General features: G+C 42.6%; 1 protein-coding gene across 2 annotated transcripts in view; it reads right to left on the reverse strand.

Moving 5' to 3' along the window:
- Positions 1-5,332: 5,332 nt before the first annotated feature.
- Positions 5,333-15,536, reverse strand: part of lamb1a (laminin, beta 1a) — a 36,963-nt gene continuing 26,759 nt past the window's right edge. For both annotated transcript variants that reach the window (XM_067493450.1, XM_067493449.1), the window contains 10 exons: positions 11,401-11,770; positions 11,115-11,299; positions 9,456-9,697; positions 8,664-8,873; positions 8,433-8,577; positions 7,327-7,534; positions 7,014-7,155; positions 6,741-6,917; positions 6,205-6,364; positions 5,333-5,889 (listed from right to left, as the gene is read on the reverse strand). In XM_067493450.1, the coding sequence (XP_067349551.1) occupies positions 5,750-5,889; positions 6,205-6,364; positions 6,741-6,917; positions 7,014-7,155; positions 7,327-7,534; positions 8,433-8,577; positions 8,664-8,873; positions 9,456-9,697; positions 11,115-11,299; positions 11,401-11,770 (1,979 nt within the window). In that variant the 3' untranslated portion in view covers positions 5,333-5,749. The remainder of the gene's footprint in view (positions 5,890-6,204; positions 6,365-6,740; positions 6,918-7,013; positions 7,156-7,326; positions 7,535-8,432; positions 8,578-8,663; positions 8,874-9,455; positions 9,698-11,114; positions 11,300-11,400; positions 11,771-15,536) is intronic.

A 15,536-nucleotide genomic window follows, 5' to 3' on the forward strand; every position in this document is an offset into this window, starting at 1 on the left:
AAAGTAAAGATAAAAACTTCCACTAAACCAAGACAATAAACAAGTACAAATAAAAACTACTGAAGAAAAAAATCCAGCTAAAGGAGTAAACAAATGAAATAAAAATACTATTTGTCCATTTTGAACATTTAGTCCCCCTCCTTTTTAAAGAAGGGGGATGAGTTTACTAGTTTAATGGCCACTGGGAGAAAGGATCTCCTGTGGAGTTCTGGGGAGAACTTGACTGATCAGTCACTGGCTGAAAGTGCTCCTCTGTGCAGCCAGCATACAGTGGAGTGGGCGGGAGGGATTGTCCAGGATCGAGAGGAGTTTGGACAACATTCTCCTCTCAGCCACAATATGCAGAGGGTCCAGCTTCTCCCCCACAACATGCAGAGGGTCCAGCTTCTCCCCCACAACAGAACCAGCCCTCTGTATGCCCCCTTCATATTGCTGCCTCAGCAAACCACAGCATAACTGGAGCTGACTACCACAGACTCACTCAAGGACCATACTCTCCTTAGAAAATGCAGCCTGCTCTGTGTTTTCCTGTATATTGATGCTGCATTAACTGACCAGTCCAGGTTATTTGTCCAGGTGGACACCCAGGTATCTGTACTACTACTATACTTCCACCCCCTCTCCCCATATGCAGAGAGGGTTGATAGGAGTCCACCAGTTCCTTTGTTTTACTGATGGTGAGCTGGAGATGATAACTAAACTGTCCACCACCGATCAATACTCTGATGTCTCCACCCTGGATACATCCAACAACTGCAGAGTCAGCAGAAAACTTCTGAAGGTGAGGAGAAAGGGAGATAGGAGTGTCTTTTCGGGAGCACCTGTGCTGCAGGTTCAAAATCCAGGCAGCCATGAGGGTGTCAACGAGCATGCGCTTTAATTTCTGGATTGTGATAAAAGCACTGGAGAAGTCAAAGAACATAATCCATACAGACCCCCAGGCTTGTCCAGGTGGGTTTAGATGCACTGTAGCAGATGGATGAGAGCATCTTCCACCCCCAGCTGAGGATGATAAGCAAACTGGACGGGGTCCAGTGATGGTTTTAAAAGAGGCCAGAGGAAGGCCAGGACCAGTCTCTCCAACACAGATCTGTAATCTCTGAGGACACTTGGGGGGGGGGGGGGGGGGGCAATTTCGGTACTGTCATCGGGCACAATGTTTTCCATCCTACAGGCACCCTCCTTTCCTCTTTCTTGTCTCCTCCTATCTGCGCGCACTGTGCTGAAGCCGTCGATTTTCTACCTATCGGCACTCAAAGCGCTTTAAACTGCTTCTTATTTACCCATTCACACTCACAATCACACACACATTCATACACCGATGGGGGAGCTGCTATGCAGCTGGCCAACACTTACCGGGAGCAACTAAGTTGGGGTTCAGTGTCTTGGTCAGAGACACTTCGACATGTGATCGGAGGAGCCGGGGATTGATGGGAGATGCGACTTGAATCTTCTGTCCCTCGCTCGTCTGTTTTCTTTTCCAGCATTCCGAGCAGCTATGTGACCTCTCGCTGTTTTCCTCCTTATTTCGTCCGTGATGTATAAAGTCCGAAAGAAAGTTAAATCCACGGTGCCGGTCTGCTGCAGCCCGATCAGCTGTTCCCGACTGTAAACAAATGAGCGGCTCCAGCTCCAGAGCTGTTGCGCGCTGATCATAGCTTGAAGCAGAAAAAGTTCTGCAATGACAAACACAGAAAAAAACTCCCTCCAACTGCATGATCTGAGCTATACACAACAAATTGGATACTTTACTATACAAACATACTACACAAATAATATTAAAAGGAAGAATAAATTAAAAGAAAAGGAGAGCAACTGCAACAGCCTGCGGCTGGGTCCGCGCCTCTGCTCCTTATGTATTCGAACTTTATACTAGATTATGTGTTAGCGCCTGACACCAAGACTAATTCTTAGTACTGTTGAGTGTTCTTAATTGTGCCCGGTAATTAACCGTTTTCTGATTCTGATGTTAAAGTCCACGACAGCACAATTAGAAAAGACTTTGCTCCTGTTTATGCAATACAGCTGCAGATTTTGCAAGATTTGCATTGAGACTATGCAAAATTAAAAGTTAATTCATTTTGTTTTTAAATTAAAAGACTACTTCATAAATGAGTTTGAACACAATTAACTCAGATGAAAACTGAGCAAATGTGGAAACAGGAAAGGAAAACATTTACCTTATTTAGTGTTATAAGATCACAGCGATCCCAGACTGGCGAAAATGTCCTTTTTCCTCGATGGTTCCATAAATATCAGTCGATAATGACTTAACAAAAATTAATACAAACAGCACCAAACAAAGTCTCCTCTCCTCACCTTCACCACGAATAGTCAAAAGTTGCGCTTACCGATAAACACAATTTGGCGCTTCACTTCCTTATGACGCAGCAGCTGTGTCGGACACGTGTTTTTTCTTAAAGTGTTACACACATCGATACGGGGTTTCGGTCTTTGTGCTTCATACACGCACTGACGCATAGTTATTCCTTGATCACTAATTTCTCCCCAACCATGTGAGATACTAGTAAAGTCTAACATAATATAATGATGAGTTTTATCTGTCTGTTTATACATACACTGATCAGGCATAATATTGTGACCACACGAGGTGGAAAAGAAGAGGTGGTTCTAATGTTTTGGCCACCCTATTTAAAATGAAAAACGAGGCCAAAACTTTAGAGAAACCTGTTGTTATTATGCACCCCAGCATGACTGCACCACCGACTATGACCTCAATAATAACCTCAATTGTCACCTTTCTGATAGTTTAAACCTAAAAGCTGAGAAGCACAGAAAGACCATCACAATTAGCAAAGATTTGAAATCAGGAAAAAGTGGTTATGCATGGAACTGTTATTAGTGACATTTAATTTAGTTTGAAATCCTATACCTGATACTATGACTGTCCACCAACACAGCTCTGACGCTTGCAGGTACGAATCAACCAGACCTGAGTTGGTGTCCTCTGGTCTCTGGCACAATGAAAGGTGTCCTGGTGCCAGCTCTTCCTAAAGCATATGACTTGGGGAAGAGGTGGATCACTTTATGTTGTCACAGCAGTTGAAGCTAAATGCTGCCCTTCACATCCACCAGTTCTACCACTTTACCTGTGCAGTTTACAGTGGCACGAGTCATGTTTTAAACAATGCCATTTCTAGCTGGAGAACAGTGATTTTTCAGCTGTAATGATAACTGATGCCATAAGCAGTGAATTTATGCTAAAACATTCACAAATGTTCTGCTTTTATTCAAAGCACTTTACAATGATGCTGCTCATTCTCTCCCTCTCTCTCAAACACACACACACACACACACACACACACACACGATGGCAGTAGCCATGCAAGATGCTCACCTGACCCACCAGCAGCAATTTGGAGTTCAGTGTTTTGCCCAAGGACACTGACATGTAGAAGGGACTAGGAATTGAACCACTGACCCTGTGGTCCTTGAACCAATGCCTGACTAAGCTAAATCCTCTAACTTTGTAAAAGGACAAACCTCACTCAAAACATTTAGAAGCAAACTTTAGTCTAACTCCGTCTTTAAGGTTTAAAGACACTTTTTTCAGCTTTTAAGTGTACCAATATGTGGTCATTTGATTAAACTTATTACTATTGGTCCCTGCAGAATGTGAATGTTGATCTTCCATCTGCAGGATTTCACTGACTTGTTTGTGGTCCTAAAACAATCTTGGCGCAGTTCCCTTTAAAATTTGTGTTGCTTTGTATGAATGTGCGGAGGCTCCGTGCTCCCCAGAAGGATAAAAACTATATATAAACACTGACCTCTCACCAGAATGCGTAGAGTACGTCACAGAACACTTCCAACAGTACCCATAAGTAAAGGTCAAGATTTAAAAAAAACCCATAGACTGGATAAAGACCCTAGCCCTTCTCCACAGAAACAAGCTCTACCCTAAACTCACTAATGCTGGACTGGGGCTAAATAAGATTCTTTCTTTACATTTAGTCATTTAGCAGACGCTTTTATCCAAAGCGACTTACAAGTGAGGTAAAAAGCAAGCAAAAATCTAAGTCAAGAAGACATCAAAGCAAAGTCCTGTCAGAAAAGTGTTCACAGTTCACGAGATACAAGTGCAAGAGAGCAGAAAGGTTTTTTTTTGTTTTGTTTTTTAAAGATTTAAGTGCATAGGAAGATGCGGAAGAGTTCAGTTTTCAGCAGTTTTTTGAATATTGGGAGAGAATCAGCTGAGCGTGCAGCGTTTGATAGCTTGTTCCACCATCATGGGATCATTGCGCTGAACAGTTTTGCTTGGTGTCTTCTATGCGGTGCTGGGACCACCAGACGTCGTTCGTTGGCAGACCGCAGAAGGCGAGAAGGATTGTAGACTTGAATGAGTGAGTTGAGGTAAGCGGGAGCTGTCGAGTTAACAACCCTGTAAGCAAGAGACAGAGCTTTGAACCTGATGCGAGCAGCTACAGGAAGCCAGTGTAGAGATCTAAAAAGTGGTGTGACATGGGTCTTTTTTGGCTCATTAAAAATTAGGCAAGCTGTCGCATACTAGATCATCTGCAAGGGTTTGATTGTGGATATCGGTAACCCCATCAACAAAGCGTTGCAGTAATCAAGACGAGATGTGACCAGCGCCTGTACAATGAGTTGGGTTGTATATTCCGTGATGAAGGGTCTGATCTTCCTGATGTTGTAAAGAGAAAGTCTGCAAGCCCTAGAGACTGAGAAGATGTGGTCCTTTAAGCTCAGTTGGTCGTCGATGATGACCCCCAGATTTTTGGCCGAATTTGTGGGGACAATCGCTGTAGATCCAATGTTGATGCTGATGTCTGGCTGGGAAGACAAGGACTTCGGTCTTGGAGAGGTTGAGTTGAAGGTGTCTCTCACTCATCCAGGCTGAGATGTGTGAGAGACAGGCAGAAATGCGCGATGAGACAGCGGAGTTGTCCGGTGGAAAGGACAGGAAGAGCTGTAGCATAGCAGTGATAGGAAAGACCATGTGAGTGAATGATGGCACCTAGGGATGAAGTATAGATAGAAAAGAGGAGAGGACCAAGAACTGAGCCCTGCAGCACACCGGTAGAGAGGCTATGAGAGTTAGAAAGATGCCCCCGCCAGGATACCTTGAAGCTTCGTCCTGATAGGTAAGAACAAAGCCAGTCTAGAGCTGATCCAGAGATGCCCAAGTCAGAGAGTGTGGACAAGAGTATCTGATGGTTCACAGTGTCAAAGGCTGATGATCTTTAAAGGTCCCTTAAGACATTCCTGCAGACTGAGCCTCATTTACATTCCAATTTATTGTCCTTAGCCACCTGGTTAATGCCAGAATTTATCCTCTAATGACCACGACATATAAAAGGCATGGATTTTATTTAATCAGTGACAAGAAATCAGAGAACACACAAACTTTCCAAATTGCATAAACTTGGTCATATGTAAAAATGTGTTATACAATACGATGGTCAAACGACATCTCCACAAAGTGTTCCCCAAAAATGAATTTCCCATTGATGGAATTCTATCCCCTGAAAACGTCTAAGATCAGATATTCGACATCTTTAAATATCTACAAAGATTTTGTGTAAGCAAAAATTCTTTGTTTTTTTTTTTTTAAAAACACAAAAAAATATTTTTGAATGACATTTATTTTATTTTGGCACTTTGTCCCCTGAATGTCTCACCTCATAAAGGAAATTTTCTGATTGGCCGCTGAGAAAAGACAGATTACAAACAGGCCTCATAATGTTTAATATAACTGTGACCTTTGACCCTAGAACAGACAGGTACTGTACACCGTGACCTTGTGGCTAATCTCTTGCAGAAGCTCCTTCACGGCAGCCTCCAGCTGAACCAGCTGCTCGGCCTTCACCTCCAATGCGCGTTGATTGTCTTCATACGACTTCTCCAGATCTGAAACAACACAGGAAACAACTGTTCAAATTTTGAAGGTGAAACTGCAGAAAATTTTCAGCTGGAGACTAGAGGTCAATCATTTTTAAATCACACAGACAGAAACTCCACAGTTTGTGATTTTGTGCAGATTTTGTGATGATGGAAATATTTCCTGTCAGGTGATATCAGTGACACAGGAACAGCTGCTGTAACATGGAAAAGCAACTGGCTCTACTAACGTAACATTTTCTGCTTAGCAGAACGACTGAGCGTGGAGATGTGATCTCGCTGTGATATCATAGTTATCTTAGTTTGATGTCTGTGTAATGTCACCTTTCAGCAGCTGCAGCTTGTCGCTGGCCTGCAGCAACAGCTCCTTTGCTTCTCGCTGAAGTGACTCCGCCCTCTTCTTAGCATCAGCCACGCCCCCGGCTTTCTGACCAATCAGCTGCTCTACGCTTGCATACTTATCTTTCAGGTCTGAGTCCAGGTCCTGGATGTTCAACAAAAAAAATCGCCAAAGACACACGGATTTGATAATAGTGACGTTAGGTGTTTCTAAAGGACTGAGTCCAGATGTCTTAAACGTGTTTGATCAGGTCCCTGGTTTACGTCTGTTCATACTGAACTAATAGATATCATTCTCATCCTCAGAACCAGTCACTAAAAATCCTCTTAACTTTTCCATAAAAAGTATTTGCATTTTAAGTGGGAGGGACATAAAAAAGACAACATAAACTAACTGAAGGCTGGAATATGAAGTAGGAAGACTGACTAATGGTCAAACCCTCAGTTTGTTTTATTCCACATAATGGGCCTTTCAATTACATTTCAATTGTGGCCACAGATGAAGGTGAAGGCAAACTCACCTTCTTCAACTCCTCTGTGATCTTCCTGATGCTTGCTGCATCCTTACTGGTCCGTTCAGCGGTCACAGTGACATTCACAGCTTTGTCTCTCAGCAGACTCACGTCCTGCTCGAGCCTCTGAAGCCTCTGGGTGGCGTTATTCAGCTTCTGCTCTGCATCTGTCGTCTCTGACTCCACCTGAAGACAACACACAGTACATGAGCTTGATGTTTGTAATGTGGGGGCAGGAAATTATCATTTACATCAAGTGAGAAATGTGGAGTCAGTACTCACAGATGACAGCAGGGTGTTGGTGTTTTGGATGTTGGCCGCTGCCTGCTGAATGGCACTGTTGGCTGCCATCTGAGCTCTCTGAGCTTCTTCCAGAGCTTTCTTCACCTTGTCAGCAGACTCCTTCACATCAGTCGCCTCCTCACTGAGCATTACAGATTTAATATATTACAGCTTGTGAGGGGAAGGAGTGCTTTAAATGTTTGACAGGTCTGTGCTCAGCCTTGTTAACACAAATCTACATTCTGGATTTTATTGCCTTTTCTAAGGTTCTCTTTGTAAAAACTGCCTGGATTCTGGTCCTGGACAGACTCACCTGGCTTGACGGGCCTGGTTGAGCAGGTTCTCTGCTCTCTGGATATCATCAGCACTCTGCTGCAGGATGGTCTCCATATGTCCCAGTTCTCCTACCTTCTCCCGGATCTCGTCTGTCAGGTTCTGCAGCTGAGCTGGTGTAGTTGGCATCTGCATGGCTAGAACCTCATTAGCCACCAGCTCGATGCTTTCCAGGTCTGCTGCATCCTCTGAAACAAACAAACAGCTGATTTAATTCTGAACACTCAGGGTCGACTTGTACATGCTGTTCTTTACATGAATGCTGGGGTAAACCGTGTCATTATTTAATACAAGGGAGACTGTGGCGCAGGAAGGTAGAGCGGCCGTCCATCAATCATCCAGTTGTTGGTTCGATCCCCGGCTCCTCTGGTGAGTAGCTTGAGTAACTTGCTCCCGGTGACTGTTGACCAGCTGCATAGCAGCTCCCCCATCAGTATGTGTGTGATTGTGAGTGCGAATGGGTGAATGAGAAGCAGTGTAAAGCGCTTTGAGTGCCAATAAGTAGAAAAGTGCTATATAAGTGCAGACCATTTACTGTGCCGCCAGAAACACGCGGGAGAGCATCTTGTGTACATGTAGCAATAATTTGAAAAAAAAAACATGCACAACTGACATTCAGACTCACTGCAGGCTATGTGAGGGTGCCCTTTTGTCTAGTTGCCAACCTGTTTTCACCTCCCCTATTATCCACCTAAGGAGCCCATTTAGACCAGTTGAGAAACAAGGCCACTCTGGAAGATAGAGCTGGGTCATTGACCCAACGTTCCCTCAGATTTAAGAAGCTGCAAATATTCAAATATTCCGCAAATATTCATACCACGAAAAAAAGTCCAGTTGACATGATGGACAGGGGGAGGGTCTGTTTGTGTAAGTAGGAAACTCCAGTTTGCAACAAACGGCACAGAAAATATGAGAAAAGGGCTCACCCTTCTTCCTATTGGTATGACTGTGTTTATATTAACGAGAGACTGAAATCAAGACCCTGATCCAACAGTTTAGCTTATGTTTAAACTGTTACGTCCACCACAGGAAGTCACATGATTCAAAACACCTGGGCTCGTATTAAACAAGAAGTCAGAGACATACGTGTGAGGAAGTCCCGGATCTGTCTGATGAGTCCCCTCAGCTCCTGGTTGCTCTGGTCCACTTTCTGTTTAGTTCTGTTGGTCTTCATCAGGACGTCCTGAGCACTTAGCTTCGCCTCATCTGCCTTCAGCTTGGCCTCAGACACCTGGAAGTAAAAACGGCACGGGTGACAACAGCAGTCAAGGACACACCAGAACCAGCCCAGGTCATAACAAGTCTGATCTGACTCACCATCTTAGATAGTTTCTCAACTTCCTCCATGGCGCTGGTGATTTCCTGCTCAGACTTTGTGGCTTTTGTCCAAACACTCTTGGCCAGTGTCACCACACCTTCACATCCTTCACCTCCACACCTGGTCCGACCATCTGAGTCAGCACAGCCCAGACCTCCACAGGAAGAGGTTGAGCAGGAGTCCTGACCCGTTGAGGGATTGCCACAGCTCTGTAAGAAGCAGGTTTTAATAAAATGTGGTGCAGGCCTAGTCTGTTTAAATGAGTGAAATATGATCTGTACAGTCTCTACACAGTAAGAGACAGAGTTGTCTGCTGTGGACGATGGATTCACATTTGGTCTTTTGTAAATATATGAAAACTCAGGGCAGAATGAACTGAAGCTCCGATCACTGAACATACTTTATACTCTTGGATCGTCACATTTCTCATGTTTTTGATGAGGTTTAGTTGATGAGGTCTTAGGTGAAGTTTGTAGGTCCAGTTTGTAAAGGGGGTCAGTTAAGATGACCTTGCTGACAACTTTACCTTTCCAACCAGCACAGATGCAGTCAGACAGAAAACTGACTGATTACCACCCTAATCCTGCTGATGATTCATGATGACATTTCTTTACCTGGACCACTAGTTATGAAACTCCATTAAGTCCTGAACAGTTAATGAGGTTCTGTTTGTCAATAAGAAAAACAGAGGCCAAACAACAAGGTCAAGAACTGTGCATAAACATTAGAAGAGTTTTATTTTTGCAACTGCACATAACCATGACAGAAGAGCTCAGATCTTAGCCTCTCACCTTGTGGCTGATCTCTGAAAGGTCCAGACTCGTAAGCTCCCCTGCCAGGTCATCCAGCCTCCGAGCATGCTCAGCGTGTCTCTTTAGGAACTCTTGTCTGGTCTGGTTCAGTTTGTCCTCTGTGAGCTGCCGCAAAGCAGCAGAGGTTTCCACTGGGCTGCCGGTACCAACCGTGGAGGAGTTAACTTGAGCTTCAGCTGATTGAGACTGTAGGAAGTACTTAGTGATGCTGGCTGTCGCTCCTGCCAAAGGACAGGAAGTAGTGATCAGCAGACAGAAAACCTTCAAAATTTATCTGTAGTCAAAACTGATTTTATAAATAATAATAATTACAGTATATTAATTGTCTGTAGTTCAGTTTGATCCTGGAAATGTTTGGATCCTGTTTTTTTCCTACTGGAGCATTATGATATTCTAATACATACATTTTTTGGTGCCTTACTACTACTACTACTACTACTACTACTACTACAGCATACATTCAGCTAGAAACACATTTCAAACTTCAAAATGTTCATCTTACAAAGGACATTATTGGTGTATACAGCTTTTAAAATCTGTTTTATACTTATATTTAATACTTATTTAATATTTTTATACTTTTAAAAGTTATTGCTTCCATGAGCTAATCGGTGACATCAATTAAAATTATCAGTATCATAACATCATCAATACTGGAAGTTTCTAAGGCTAACTGGCTTTAAAGTATATAAAGAAGGGTTCATTTCAGCTTTTTCATCAAGAACAGTTCAGGATTTTTCAGCTTTGCTTGGAAAATCCTTTCAGCATTAAAGCATTCACAGTGCATTTTCTTTTTGGAAATGCTTCTTCTAGTTTAGTAAATTTAAACATTTGTCCCACATTTTCACACAATATCAGAGCTTCTGTTGACTTTCATTCTTTCTTTACTGGGGTGTCAGCATTAACCCATCAGTTAATTCAGAAAATGAGAAAATGATGATCACCCTCTCTACTTTTAAGTCTTCCTCTTTGATAAAGCTTATAGTTAGTTATAGTTATGCTGCTATAGGGTTAGACTGCTGGGGGACCCACCCCTCCTCCCATCCCTCTCTCCTCTCCTCTCACCCCACACCCTCATCCCTTCCTGCAGGTGTCCCCGGCTTTGGAGCTGTGTGTTTTCCAGTGTGAACTACTGGTCCTACCAATCTGCCAGATGTTTTGCTTTTGCTCTTTTCTTTTCTCTCTCCACTTTCCACTCACCCCAACCGGTCAAGGCAGATGGCTGCCCATCCTGAGCCTGGTTCTGCTAGAGGTTTCATCCGTTAAAGGGAGTTTTTCCTCTCCACTGTTGCCTAGGGCTTGCTCAAGGGGGAATTGTTGGGTTCTGTCTACACATCTTTATATAGTCTTGACTTTATTCTGTAAAGTGCTTTAAGATGACTTTGTTGAGAATTGGTGCTACATAAATAAAGTTGAATTGAAAATTGAACTGAATAAACTGAAAATCACATCTGAAATCCTGCAGTTGTCTTGACCTAGTTTGATGTGGTTTTTACACTGATCCCTCAAACAACAAAACACTTTTTAGGTCTCACAGTTTTAGTGGAGGAGATTCCTTCTGGAGTTATAGGGTTTATAATGGCTAAGGGGCATATTTTTCCAACCCTCACATCCCCTCCCCCGCTAACCTCTCTTTACCTCTTATGTCAGAGTTCTTTATGAACTCAACCTGATCCAGCAGCTCCTGAACAGTCCGCTCCAGTTTCTGAGCATCCGACATCACAGAATTCAGTTTGATCTCTGCAGCAGTGTTCTGGTCCTCCACCTGGACAACAGTCTGCTCAGTGTGGTTGAGTATCTGGTTTAGGGTTCCCATCAGGTCACTGAAGGACAAATACACTTTAACCTCAGATAAAATATCTAATCCTAACTTTTAATTAAACATTCCGCAGCAGGTTTAATCTCAGACTAACAATGCTCTTACCTAGCCTGCTGCAGCAGGTGCTGGATCTCAGTCAGCGGCTGTGAGGCTGGGTTCTGGTTCAGGAGGACTCTGATGTCGGCGACGCTCCTCTCCATATTGTCAATGGACTTCCTGTATGGCCCGCTGACCCCACTGGCTTTGATGGCATTAACCTTGTTGATGAGCCGGTGCGTCTGATTGGCCAGCTGACCAATTATGTCGTCCCACTCTGCAAAGCACTGGTGGCAGCGATGGCAGTCAGGGAAAGTTCCAGAGTATCCGCGGGCGCAGACGTTGCAGCGTGGTCCAGACACACCATCCACGCACACACAGTGACCGGTGACTTTGTTACACTGAGTCTGAGAGATGCCACGAGGTTCACAGTCACAAGCTGAGGACACAACACAAGTTCATCAGGTCATTCAGATATGTCTGCTCTAATTCAGAGATGTGCATTTCCACAGCTGGATAACACACAATTAATCATGTTTCTGCAGGTAAGTAAAACACTCTTATTATATTAACATAGGGCGGCTGTAGCTCAGTTGTAAGGCAGTCGTCCACCGACCACAGGGTCAGTGGTCAGGGTCACCGACCACTCTCACCGGTGATCCCTGCTCAGTGTGTGAGTGTGTGTGTGAATGGTTCAATGGGAATCAACATTGTAACGCGCTCTGGATAAAAGCACTATATAACTGGCCATTTACCAGTCTCAGTCTGAACACAGGACTTTAACATCTGACGTCAAAGAGCACCCCCACCTTCCATTCACACGACTGTAAAACCAGATCATTACATAGTGCTTTGACATGCAATGGGTAACTGGGTTAGAGGTGGATTTCTTACTCTGAACAGGAAACATGTTTACTGCAGCTGTTTATAAGAAAAGGGTGAATTAAAGGGGAGATCCTTAATGGAACGATGCATACGCTTTTTAAATTAAAGGCTGAAAATGAAAACAACACAAAGTGCCTGTACAAGTCTAAAAAAATTCATACTCCTCTGTAGGGTTTTTGCTCACACGTCAGTCTAGTTTCCATAGTTTCATCCTGTGTTTTCAATAGTTTCTCTCTCTAGAGCTGAATATGAGAGAGAGTTCTATTCCACAGATGCTGCTGGTTTATAAGTAAAACTTTTAAAACTGGTCTGCGACATAAAAAATTTATAATTTGCAAATTATTTATGTTTTGTCGTCGTTTTTCTTAATGAAATTCAGGCTTATATAAATGCAGACAGTTAACACAGTCTGTGTTCAGAGCATTAGTTAAGATTTAAAGCTCATTTTTCCCAAAGAAATCCTGTCACTTGAACTGTTCCGTCTGCAGTTTCAGACACAAACACTTTCACAGGAAGGAAAACAAAAACAAAGATTTAATAAAAATCTGTGGGGGGTGAATGTGTGTTTTTCTGGCTCAGATGTTGGCAGCAGCTTGGTCTTTGCATTTTCCTGCTTCCTGACTGGTGGTGCCAAAGGTTACCAATGAGCTCTTTGTCAGGTCATAAATAGTCCATAACTACTGTGACATTCTGAATTTTATGAGCTTGGTGGTCTCAGAGTGGATCCTGAGACCGTATAAATCCAGATAAACACAAACCTTCAACATGATGAGGTTTATGTTTCAGTGACAGGAAGAAAATTCTGGAACAGTAAAGGGATTTAGCAAGAAGCACCAGAGGCAAAATGCCTATCTTCCTGTTAAAAGACAGAGGAGATAACACATGGCTGAGATACTCCTCTCATTGCTTTTAAAATTCATCCATTTTTCTCCTCATTGGAATGTTGGTGAACATCTCAGGGGTTAAAATGTCTCTCCTGACTGGTACTCTCTCTACACTCATATTTTCAATTGGAAATGATTTTGGGGTAAACCTAAGCTGATTAGGAGAGATGGCATCCATCCTACTTTAGATGGTGCAGCTTTTTTATCATGAAATATGGCTGCTTTTATTAGACAACCAAAAGGTATGACAATCTAGAGTAGAGCCTAGGATGGAGAGATCCAGTCCTACACACCTATCTGCAGTGTCCTTGCAACTTTGACCCCCCACAACTCCCAAATACCTATAGAGACTGTATCTGTTCCCCGACCAACTAAATTACATAAACCAAAAACGACCATAAGAGGAGTTGATCATGATAACCTAGTAAAGGTTAAGACTACTCTTCCTACAAAACAAAACCCTAAAACTTTTAAAAGTGGATTATTAAATATCAGATCTCTCTCTTCTAAATCTCTTGTTAGTAAATTACTTAAGGGATCATGAATTTGATTTACTTTGTCTTACTAAAACTTAGTTGTGCAGGAAGAATATGTCAGTCTCAATGAGTCAACCCCCCCAAGTCATATTAAATATCATGTTCCTACAAGCACAGGCCGAGGTGGAGGAGTAGCAGCAATCTTCCGATCTAGCTTACTAATAAACCCAAGACCTAAACATAGTTAGAACTCATTTGAGAGCCTTACGCTTAGCCTTTCACACCCCAACTGAAAAACTCAAAAACCACTATTATTTGTTATCATGTACTGTCCTCCAGTCCCTTATTCAGAAATTTTGATTGAATTTTCTGATTTTCAATCTGACAGTGCTTAGTACAGATAAAGTCATTATAGTGGGTGACTTTAACATTCATGAAGAGGCTGACAGTAACTGTCTGAGCACTGTGTTTAATTCATTATTAGATTCAATGTTTTTCCCAAAATGTAAATAAACCAAATCACTGTTTTAGTCACACCTTAGACCTTGTCCTTACGTATGAAATTGAAGCGAATAATTTAACAATATTTCCTCACAACTCTCTTCTGTTTGACTATTTTCCAATAACATTTGAATTTACAATAACAGATTATACAGCAGTTAGGGAAAATTTCCACTATTGCAGGTGCTTAAGTGAAAAAGCTGTCAACAAATTTAAAGAAATGATTCTTTCATCATTTGCTTCACCATACGTCAATACAATGGAAAGTAGTAGTAATGTTACTACTGCACAAGTAGATTATCCTGTTGACAATTCTGCAGCCTCACTACGTACAATACTCAATAGTGTTACCCCTCTGAAAAAGGAAGGCAGTAAACCAGAAGTGGCGATCTCCATGGTATAGTTCGCAAACTCGCAACTTAAAACAAGCAACACGAAAGTTAGAAAGGAAGTGGCGTTCCAGAAATTTAGAAGAATCTCATTTAGTCTGGAAAAACAGTTTAAAAATATACAAAAAAGCTCTCAGTGATGCAAGAACAACATATTATTTATCATTAATAATAGGAAACAAGAACAACCCCCGGTTTCTGTACAGCACTGTAGGCAGGCTGACTAAGAGCCATAGTTCTGTTAAGCCTAGTTTTCCCTTAACTCTAAGCAGCAATGACTTTATCAATAAAATTGTAGCTATTAGAGAAAGAATTCACCAGATCCTCCCCCCAAATAATACAGATAGATCTTCATGTACAACATTGCTAGAATCATCAATAGGGCACCAATCCCTCTTAGACTGCTTTTTACCCATAGATCTTGCTGAGCTATATTCAATTATTTTCTCATCTAAATTCAATTCAATTCAACTTTATTTATATAGCGCCAATTCACAACAAAGTCATCTCAGGGCACTTTACAGAATAAAATCAAGATTATAAAGATGTATAAAGAGAACCCAACAATTCCCCCTGGAGCAAGCCGTAGGCAACAGTGGAGAGGAAAAACTCCTTTTAACGGAAGAAACCTCCAGCAGAACCAGGCTCAGGGTGGACCGGTTGGGGTGAGTGGAAAGTGAAGAGAGAAAAGAACAGAGCAATAAAGAGCAACAACAAAACATCGGGCAGATTGGTAGGACCAGTAGCTGCACGCTGGAAGACACACAGCTTCAAAGCCGGGGACACCTGCAGAAAGGGACAGAGAGCGGGGGACAGAGAGGGACAAAGACAACTACGGGAGAGAACACACAGAGTTAATGACATACAGTGGTGACAATTGCGGGGAGAGAGCATAGAGGGTCAAGAGGAGGAAAGGAGCTCAGTGCATCGGGGAGTGGGTTCCCCAGCAGTCTAAACCTATAGCAGCATAACTATAACTAACCAACAACCTGTCTGATAGACCCTATTCCAACTAAACTGCTCAAGGAAACTTTACCCTTAATAGATATGTTCGTATTAGATATCGTCAA

This window comes from Channa argus, chromosome 23 (assembly GCF_033026475.1).
Source record: "Channa argus isolate prfri chromosome 23, Channa argus male v1.0, whole genome shotgun sequence".
Taxonomy (NCBI): domain Eukaryota; kingdom Metazoa; phylum Chordata; class Actinopteri; order Anabantiformes; family Channidae; genus Channa; species Channa argus.